The sequence below is a fragment of the Artemia franciscana genome, chromosome 21 (genome assembly GCF_032884065.1).
Source record: "Artemia franciscana chromosome 21, ASM3288406v1, whole genome shotgun sequence".
NCBI classification, from domain to species: Eukaryota; Metazoa; Arthropoda; class Branchiopoda; order Anostraca; family Artemiidae; genus Artemia; species Artemia franciscana.
The window spans coordinates 26160341-26171722 of record NC_088883.1 but is presented as its reverse complement, the minus strand read 5'-3'; the positions used below and the strand labels follow the sequence as shown (position 1 = coordinate 26171722).

Genomic DNA, 11382 nt, shown 5'->3' with positions numbered 1-11382 from the left:
GAAGAGGGAGAAAATGAGTAACTTTACAGCTCAAGATGAATAAAAATTCATGACAGAGGTCAAAACACGACGGCAGAATTAACCCTGAGTAGTTTTACCAGATGTCTAGTATTCGATAGTGTGGCTGTAAAAGTGAAAATGTGACAAGGGTATAATTTTTCATAAAAATTCACTTCGAAAAATGAGCTAATTTAGAGAATTCACGGCTCAAAATCACCTCAAAAGCACCCAAGTGGCGCAAATATAACCAATCTGACAATACCGATTGCCGAATACTGCCGAATACCGAATTGCCGAATACCGAATACCTGAGCTAAAAAGCCCCCACTTGTTCAAAACTCGAAAGTCTAAATTGCACTTCAAGACAAGAATCATTTTCAGTGTATTTGTGCTTGTGTAGGTCTGTGGCTGTTCTAGGCCGGGGCAGGGGGGTGGTAGCTCCCCCAAGTTTTTCATAAATCCGACGTTAGATTCCGTTAATGTTATATAAAAGGCACGCCTGTGGTATACCTTGCCCCCCATGTTATGAGGCCTAAAACTGCTACTCGTGTGGGTGGCTCATCTGATGTGCTTTTTTTTCAAATTAAAAGCAAATGAGCCGAACAAATGAACAGATTAACTAAACAGAAGAAAATAAGAAGACAAAATAGCAAAGTAAATATTTGAGATGAGTTAAATTGAAAATGTATTGCCTCTATGCCCCTCAGAACACTCAGAAGTCTCACTCGGCACTCAGAGCTCTCAGAACTCCTCAGAGCTCTCCTCGGGTTTTTGTAACCCCAATTTTGCTGTTTACCAGCTTTGCCAATGGTAAAACCCTTCATAGCAAAACCATCCATCAACTTCTTATATGCGTTAGAAAACCTTGACGACTGTCAAAAACTCATTTGTAATAAACCTATTCGACGAATCTTTTTATTAACAATTGCATTATGTACCAGATCATAGGTCAGATTTACTGGTGGAACTTGTTCCTTCCAAAATTTAAAAGGATCAGTAACTTTATAAAACTAAAATTAAAATTAAGTTAAAATGTTGTCTACAAAATGTTTTTGGGTATCACTCTGAATGCATAAGCCATGTGCATACGAGTACGCCCTGCAAATGAATATGTACATATGAATATGAATACATACTTATTCCCTGTTTAGCAGCATAAGTTAAGGGTTTTAACAGCGCTGATATAGGACAAGCTGGGATTTTCTTTTTTACAAATTTCCAAGCCAGACTGATTTTTTCTCTATTATTAACTGTTTAATTTATGTCATATTCTGCTTCAAAAGCAGTTCTTTGATAAAATCCAGGTTTTATTTAATGTTTTGGACTTCCTTTTTTTATTTTCTTAATGAGCTGTTTACTCAGGGATTCTTTTATTTGTTTATTCATTTTGATATATCTGAAAATCGTTAAAGACAGTTTCAAAAACTGTCGTTCCGTTTTTGAAAATCAAAATTTGATTAAATGTTTCAGAAGTCCCATTTCCTTTCATTTGCGTGCCTTTTACTTGTGGACTTATGGAAGTTGTTCATTTATTTCAGAATAATCATAAAACAGATCAATTACGAATTTTTTTTCAGCTACCAAGCCATTTTCTTATGGCATTTTGGGTTCTATTTATTTCTGTCTTTGTACTTCTTGAAATTAGTTTAGGTAGTACAAAACTTGCTGGCGATTTGTCTCTTTCTTCTGTAAAATCAAGATTTGATTAAATAGTCTGTAGATTCGCCTTTTCCTTCTTTTCGAAGAAAACCATTTCCTGTCAGTTTCCTTCTAAACTTCCTATTTTTCCTATTAAGATGGAATTCTATCATATCAGTCATCTTTTTGTATCCCTAGGAATAAAAGTCGATCGGAATTCCTGGAATATTAGAACACTCGAAATATTTCCTATTAAAGTATTGATGTAATAAATTCAAGAATGAAAAAACAACAGATTGTAAAATCAGTATAAAGAAATAGATGGGGTTTGCTAATCTAAGCGTGACTGACACTATACAGAACTAATCCATTGCAAGTAGGTTGAATTGATCTAAATCTGAGTTTATTTATTTAAATACAAAAAAATATATGTACAAAGTAGAATATATGTAAAATATATGTAAAAGTATATGTATAAGTTTGACTCTTTGCCACAATTCTACTTTTTAAAACAATTAAAAGCTTTAGCGTAAAGAGCGAGGGATTGCGGAGGGGACAACCCATTTCATATACGGAGTAATTTCTGTTCGTTTTAAGTTTTAATGTCGCTCCTTACTTTCAGCTAAAAAAATTGTTTTTTTTTTATTTAATTTTACACACAAGAACATACAAGGAGTATGTTCTTACATAGAGTAATTTTCTATGTACGCAAGCGTAGAGCTGACTTTTATGTATAGATGAATATATAAAATACGTGATGTAGTCGAAAGATAATAAATCACGCCGGCTAAAACATATCGTTTGGATCCATTGAAGCACGGTATTTCACCGGTTGTTTGTAAGACTAGATTCTGATAATTTGTAATACATTAAAATACGGTAAAAGATAACATACCATAAATTGACGTAATGAAAAGTATTTTCATAAGGGAATCATGGTTGTGTTGCTGTTATTTGGAGTCTGACACGTTCGTTTGTATATCGTTTATATTAATTTATTTTACAAGATTATCACTTATCTTGCTATTGGTATGAGTTGTCCTCCTGCGGCAATTGCCTGCTCTGCGAAACAATGATCAAAATAATACCTTTACACTTTGTCATAATACAATTATAATAAACATATAACACATTTACAAAACATAATACATTTATACTTTGTTTCATGTAATACAATGGAACAGTAGATATACAACTACTATTACTAACAACTAACCGCCAAAACAGCTGCGCATGCTCTTCCTCCATCCCAGTCTATTCAAAACCTCCTTCTTTACAACCTCCCAGGAAGTTTCCATTTCTCTTAAATCTTTGCATATTAAATCCTCCCACCCCAACCACAGACGACATGCTTTCCGTTTAGCCCTAAACGGTTGGCCGAAAAGGACAATCTTCGGAAATCTGCCATCCTTCATCCGCATAACGTGTCCTAGGCATGCCAACCTTTCTCTCCTTACCGCCCTAGAAATTTGGATTGTGCCACATTTTTTGTACAGCCTACTGTTTGAAATACAGTTAGTTAGCCGGGTACCCAGAATAATCCATAGGCAATTTCTCTGGAAAACATCTGGTAAATTTTCATCTGCTTTTTGGAGCGCCTATGCTTCAGAGCCATACTTGACCACTGTCATCGCTGTAGTTTCCAACATTTTAATCTTGGTTTGCAGACTTATCTTCCTAATCTTCTAAGTTCTTTTAACTGTGAAAAACAACATGAACCTTGGCTATTCTACTTAACATCTTTACTACTCTTACCATCATTACTAATAATACTACCAAGGTAAGTGAAACTGCCCACCTGATCAATCTTTTCGTCGCCCGACATCACCATTTCATCTTCACTTATTCCTAGCCTTAGCGACTTAGCCTTCTTACCAATTTTTTTCAAACCAATTCCAGCACACTGAACTCGCAAAACCTCTAAAAGTTCATTTATTTTGCTCACAATTTCACCTAAGAGGCTTAAATCATCAGCATAATCTAAGTCCAGAAGAGTTATTTCTCCTCATTTGATTACGTGTTCTCCCATTGCCTTTCCTGTACTCTTTAAGACAAAGTTCATCAATATGATCCATATAAAGGGGGATAGAACACAACTCTGCTTAACTCTGGATTTAATACAAAACCAGCTGCTAACCTCATTTCCTACCGCAACCGCATCAATGTTATTCTCGTATATAGCATTAATCACTTTAATGTATTTGTCTGGTATACCATACAAGGATAAGACCTTCACTAAAGCTCTTCTATCAATAGATTCGAAGGCTTGCTCGTAATCTATAAAACTGAGGATCAAAGGTGTTTGATAAGTCAGGCACTTCTTAATTATTAACCTAAGAGTGAAATCGACGACACATCCTCTACTGTCTACGGTCGACACATCCTCTACTCTTTCTAAAGCCACATTGTACTTTTTTTTATAACATTATCTACAGAATCCTTCAGTCTAAAAAGTATCATGTTGCTAAGTAATTTGCTACCTATAGAGATCTAGCTAATTCCTCGATAATTACCACACTCACTCCTATCACTTTTCTTATACAGTAGTTTAATTAAGGTTTTTCTAAAATTGCTAGGTACTTCCCCGTTTTCAAAAATCATATTGATAATCTTGAGTAACTTATTTCTAACCTCAGAGCCACTATACATAAGAAAGTCATTTACTGCACTATCAACATCTTGAACCGTACAGTTCTTTAATCTTTTTAGTGTTGTCACTAATTTTTCCTCACTACACAAATCTTCCTTCACATCCAAGGTAACACAATTTTTTTTTATTTCCCTCTGTATCTTTTACTGCAACTCTATATCCGTTTAGCACGTTCTGAAAATGTTTTGTCCATCTCTCTTTAACTCTCTCCTTATCACTAAATGTGACCCTGTTCCTATCTTTAATTAAACAAAAAAAAACAAGTTTTTTTAAATGAAAGTAAGGAGCGACATTAAAACTTAAAACGAACAAAAATTACCCCGTATATGAAAGGGGCTTTTTCTCCTCAACGCCCCGCTCTTTACGCTAAAGTTTGACTCTTTCTGTTAACTCTACATTTTAAAACAGTAAAAAACTTTGGCGTAAAGAGCGGGGCGCTGAGGAGGAAAGGCCCCTTTCATATACGGAGTAATTTTTGTTCGTTTTAAGTTTTAATTTCGCATTTACTTATTGTTGTTCATTATTAATATCACTATTTATTAAAACTTTATCTTATCAAACAGTTCGTGGTAACCAACTGTAGTAAGGAGCGACCCGGCTCAATAGTAACCAAAACTCTAAAAAATTGAATTTTGATATCAATAGCTACATCAAACGAATCGCATTTTAATGCTGATTTTAAATATATAAGTTTCATCAAGTTTGGTCTTACGCATCAAAAGTTACGAGCCTGAGAAAATTTGCCTTATTTAGGAAAATAGGTTGAAAACACCCCATAAAAGTCGTAGGATCTTAACGAAAATGACACCATCAGATTCAGCGTATCAGAGAATTCTACTGCAGAAGTTTCAAGCTCCTATCTATAAAATGTGGAATTTTGTATTTTTTGCCAGAAGTTAAATCACGGGTGCGTGTTTATTTCTTTTTTTTTTTTTTTTTCTTTTCTTCTTTTCCCAGGGGTCATCGTATCAAGCAAGTGGTACTAGAATGTCGCAAGAGGGCTCATTCTAACGGAAATGAAAAGTTCTAGTGCCCTTTTTAAGTGACCAAAAAAATTGGAGGGCATCTAGGCCCCCTCCCACGCTCATTTTTTCCCAAAGTCAACGGATCAAAATTTTGAGATAGCCATTTTGTTCAGCATAGTCGAAAGCCATAATAACTATGTCTTTGGGATGACTTACTCCCCCACAATCCCTGGGGGAGGGGCTGCAAGTTACAAACTTTGACCAGTGTTTACATATAGTAATGGTTATTGGGAAGTGTACAGACGTTTTCAGGGGGATTTTATTTTGTTTGGGGGTAGGGCTGAGGAGAGGGGGCTATGTTGGAGGATCTTTCCTTGGAGGAATCTGTCATGGGGGAAGAAAAATTCAATGAAAAGGGCGCAGGATTCTCTAGCATTACTATAAGAAAACAATGAAAAATAAACATGAAAACGTTTTTTCAAATGAAAGGAAGAAGTAGCATTGAAACTTAAAACGAACAGAGATTATTACGCATATGAGGCGTTCTAAAAATACTTTAGCATAAAGAGCGAGGTATTTAGTAGGATATAAATACCTTGCTCTTTATGCTAAAGTATTTTTAGTAATTTCAACTATTTATTCTACGGCCTTTCTGATTCAGGGGTCATTCATAAAGAATTGGGACACAACTTACGATTTAGTGTAAAGAGCGAGGTATTAACGAGGGTACAAACCCCCTCGTATACATAATAAAAATATAAGGTTATGAAAGTTTGTTACGTAAGTTAATTCTTAAGTTACGTATATTTTTTACTAATAAAAACGTTCGTTAAAAATTAAAAGTTCTAGTTGCCTTTTTAAGTAACCGAAAAATTGGAGGGCAACTTGGCCTCCTTCTCCACCCCTTATTTCTCAAAATCGTCTGATCAAAACTAAGAGAAAGCAATTTAGCCAAAAAAAGAATTAATATACAAATTTCATTTTAATAATTTATGTGCGGAGAGCCAAAACCAAACATGCATTAATTCAAAAACGTTCAGAAATTAAATTTAAAAAAAAAACAATTTTCTTTAACTGAAAGTAAGGAGCGACATTAAAACTTAAAACGAACAGAAATTACTCCGTATATGAAATGGGTTGTCCCCTCCGCCATCCCTCGATCTTTACGCTAAAGTTTGACTCTTTGCCACAATTCTACTTTTTAAAGCAATTAAAAGCTTTTAGCGTAAAGAGCGAGGGATTGCGGAGGGGACAACCCATTTCATATACGGAGTAATTTCTGTTCGTTTTAAGTTTTAATGTCGCTCCTTACTTTCAGCTAAAAAAATTGTTTTTTTTTTAATTTAATTTTACACACAAGAACATACAAGGAGTATGTTCTTACATAGAGTAATTTTCTATGTACGCAAGCGTAGAGCTGACTTTTATGTATAGATGATAATATAAAATACGTGATGTAGTCGAAAGATAATAAATCACGCCGGCTAAAACATATCGTTTGGATCCATTGAAGCACGGTATTTCACCGGTTGTTTGGTAAGACTAGATTCTGATAATTTGTAATACATTAAAATACGGTAAAAGATAACATACCATAAATTGACGTAATGAAAAGTATTTTCATAAGGGAATCATGGTTGTGTTGCTGTTATTTGGAGTCTGACACGTTCGTTTGTATATCGTTTATATTAATTTATTTTACAAGATTATCACTTATCTTGCTATTGGTATGAGTTGTCCTCCTGCGGCAATTGCCTGCTCTGCGAAACAATGATCAAAATAATACCTTTACACTTTGTCATAATACAATTATAATAAACATATAACACATTTACAAAACATAATACATTTATACTTTGTTTCATGTAATACAATGGAACAGTAGATATACAACTACTATTACTAACAACTAACCGCCAAAACAGCTGCGCATGCTCTTCCTCCATCCCAGTCTATTCAAAACCTCCTTCTTTACAACCTCCCAGGAAGTTTCCATTTCTCTTAAATCTTTGCATATTAAATCCTCCCACCCCAACCACAGACGACATGCTTTCCGTTTAGCCCTAAACGGTTGGCCGAAAAGGACAATCTTCGGAAATCTGCCATCCTTCATCCGCATAACGTGTCCTAGGCATGCCAACCTTTCTCTCCTTACCGCCCTAGAAATTTGGATTGTGCCACATTTTTTGTACAGCCTACTGTTTGAAATACAGTTAGTTAGCCGGGGTACCCAGAATAATCCATAGGCAATTTCTCTGGAAAACATCTGGTAAATTTTCATCTGCTTTTTGGAGCGCCTATGCTTCAGAGCCATACTTGACCACTGTCATCGCTGTAGTTTCCAACATTTTAATCTTGGTTTGCAGACTTATCTTCCTAATCTTCTAAGTTCTTTTAACTGTGAAAAACAACATGAACCTTGGCTATTCTACTTAACATCTTTACTACTCTTACCATCATTACTAATAATACTACCAAGGTAAGTGAAACTGCCCACCTGATCAATCTTTTCGTCGCCCGACATCACCATTTCATCTTCACTTATTCCTAGCCTTAGCGACTTAGCCTTCTTACCAATTTTTTTCAAACCAATTCCAGCACACTGAACTCGCAAAACCTCTAAAAGTTCATTTATTTTGCTCACAATTTCACCTAAGAGGCTTAAATCATCAGCATAATCTAAGTCCAGAAGAGTTATTTCTCCTCATTTGATTACGTGTTCTCCCATTGCCTTTCCTGTACTCTTTAAGACAAAGTTCATCAATATGATCCATATAAAGGGGGATAGAACACAACTCTGCTTAACTCTGGATTTAATACAAAACCAGCTGCTAACCTCATTTCCTACCGCAACCGCATCAATGTTATTCTCGTATATAGCATTAATCACATTAATGTATTTGTCTGGTATACCATACAAGGATAAGACCTTCACTAAAGCTCTTCTATCAATAGAATCGAACGCTTGCTCGTAATCTATAAGACTGAGGACCGAAGGTGTTTGATAAGTCAGGCACTTCTTAATTATTAACCTAAGAGTGAAATCGACGACACATCCTCTACTGTCTACGGTCGACACATCCTCTACTCTTTCTAAAGCCACATTGTACTTTTTTTTATAACATTATCTACAGAATCCTTCAGTCTAAAAAGTATCATGTTGCTAAGTAATTTGCTACCTATAGAGATCTAGCTAATTCCTCGATAATTACCACACTCACTCCTATCACTTTTCTTATACAGTAGTTTAATTAAGGTTTTTCTAAAATTGCTAGGTACTTCCCCGTTTTCAAAAATCATATTGATAATCTTGAGTAACTTATTTCTAACCTCAGAGCCACTATACATAAGAAAGTCATTTACTGCACTATCAACATCTTGAACCGTACAGTTCTTTAATCTTTTTAGTGTTGTCACTAATTTTTCCTCACTACACAAATCTTCCTTCACATCCAAGGTAACACAATTTTTTTTTATTTCCCTCTATATCTTTTACTGCAACTCTATATCCGTTTAGCACGTTCTGAAAATGTTTTGTCCATCTCTCTTTAACTCTCTCCTTATCACTAAATGTGACCCTGTTCCTATCTTTAATTAAACAAAAAAAAACAAGTTTTTTTAAATGAAAGTAAGGAGCGACATTAAAACTTAAAACGAACAAAAATTACCCCGTATATGAAAGGGGCTTTTTCTCCTCAACGCCCTGCTCTTTACGCTAAAGTTTGACTCTTTCTGTTAACTCTACATTTTAAAACAGTAAAAAACTTTAGCGTAAAGAGCGGGGCGCTGAGGAGGAAAGGCCCCCTTTCATATACGGAGTAATTTTTGTTCGTTTTAAGTTTTAATTTCGCTCCTTACTTTCATTTAAAAAAAACTTGTTTTTTTGTTTAATTTCTGGACGTTTTTTAATTCATGCTTTTTTTTTTATTTTGGCTCTCCACGCATAAATAATTAAAACGAAATTTGCATATTAATTTTTTGGGGGGCTAAATGGCTTTTTCATAGTTTTAATCGGAAGATTTTGAAAAAAAGGAGCGAGAGAGGAGGCCAAGTTGCCCTCCAATTTTTTGATTACTTAAAAAATGCAACTATAACTTTTAATTTTTTACGAACGTTTTCATAAGTAAAAAATATACGTAACTTACGAATTAACTTACGTAGCGAACTTCTATATTTGTATGTTTTTATTGTGTATATGAGGGGGCTCACCCCTCGTCGATACCTCGCTCTTTACACTAAACCTTAAATTTTTTCTCAATTCCTTAAGAATGACCCCTGAATCACAAAGGCCGTAGAATAAATAGTTGAAATTACTAAAAATACTTTAGCGTAAAGAGCGAGGTATTACGAGGAGGTAAACCCCTCATATGCGTAATAATTTCTGTTCGTTTTAAGTTTAATGCTGCTCCTCACTTTCAGTAGAAAAAACTTTTCATATTTATTTTTTCAATGTTTTTTTTAAATAATACTAGAAAATCCTGCGCCCCCTCCATTGAAACTCTCTTCCCAAATAAAACGTTCCTCCATTGAAAGATCCTCCCACGTAACCTCCCCTTCAACTCTCCCCCTAAACCAAAAAATTTCCCCTGAAAACGTCTGTACACTTCACAGTAACAATACTATATGTAAACACAGGTCAAAGTTTGTAACTTGCAGCCCCCTCCCACGGCGACTGTGGGGGAGTAAGTCGTCCCCAAAGACATATTTATTAGGCTATTCAACTATGGTGAATAACATGGTTATCTCAGAATTTTGATCCGGTGACTTTGGGGAAAAATGAGCGTGGGAGGGGGCCTAGGTGCCCTCCATTTTTTTGGCCACTTAAAAAGGGCACTAGCACTTTTAATTTCCGTTAGAATGAGCCCTTTTGTGACATTCTAGGACCACTGAGTCGATACGATCACCCCTGAAAAAAAACAACAAAAAAACAAACAAACAAACACGCATCTGTTATTTGTCTTCTGGCAAAAAATGCTAAATTCCACATTTTTGTAGATAGGGGCTTGAAACTTCTACAGTAAGGTTCTCTAATACGCTGAATCTGATGGTGTGATTTTTGTTAAGATCGTAAGACTTTTAGGGGATATTTCCCCCTATTTTCTAAAATGAGGCAAATCTTCTCAGGCTCGTAACTTTTGACGGGTAAGATTAATCTTGATGAAACTTATATATTTAAGATTAGCATTAAAATCCGATTCTTTTGATGTAACTATTGGCATAAAAATTCCATTTTTTAAAGTTTTGGTTACTATTGAGCCGGGTCGCTTCTTAATACAGTTCGTTACCACGAACTGTTTGACAGGGAAAAGTCGGAATCAGCTATTCCCTTTCAATTTAATAACATGCCAGTATAAAATTTTACTGTTATGTCTATGACCAAACACCGTATGGGTTATAACTAGATTGTTATAGCTAGATTATTTTACTATTATATTTATGACCAAACACCCGTATGGGTAATAACTTGATTATTACCTACAGAATTGCCTACAGAATTGCTGAAGTCTGAAGCCATTAATCTTTTCTTTTCCTACACCAAATTTACCTATGCTATGATACCATTTATCCCTATTTTTACCGACCTGGGCGTTAAATCTCTTAATGAAAACGCCATGTTTTTGCTTGAGACCCTGTCTATTTGCTCCGGTAACTGAAAGTAAAATTCATCCGAGTCACTAGTATTTCCGTCAGTTTCTTCTACAGGGGAATATACTACTGTAACTGGTACAATGAACTTTTAGTCGTAAAATGAGCGATTAATATTCTGTTATTAATACCTTCCTAACCTAAACAAGACTTAGCAGCTTCCTTATTCATCATGAGCCCTACTCCCTGTCTATCTACCCCATCCTTCCTGCCTGAGTAAATATATTCTATATCACCTAATGTCATGCTTCCTACACCTGGGATATGAGTTTATGAAACTCTTAATAAGTCCAGTTCAAATCGTCTGAATTCGTCTGTCAAAATGTCGATACGATTGTTGTTTTTTAACGTCGTAATATTCCAAATTCCGATTTTCATATTCTTTAAATCGTTGAAATTATTTTGGCCTCAGGAAAAGCAGTGATACCTGGATACCAGTGCAGGACAGGGACCAACACATCTTCTCAAGTTTATACCGAAGCG

At 35.2% G+C, this 11382-nt stretch overlaps 1 protein-coding gene across 1 annotated transcript in view; it reads left to right on the top strand.

Moving 5' to 3' along the window:
* Positions 1-8147: 8147 nt before the first annotated feature.
* LOC136040720 (pH-sensitive chloride channel 2-like) overlaps positions 8148-11382 on the top strand; it is a 92275-nt gene continuing 89040 nt past the window's right edge. Inside the window, exon 1 of the mRNA XM_065725025.1 lies at positions 8148-8224. Coding sequence (XP_065581097.1) covers positions 8148-8224 — 77 coding nt within the window. The remainder of the gene's footprint in view (positions 8225-11382) is intronic.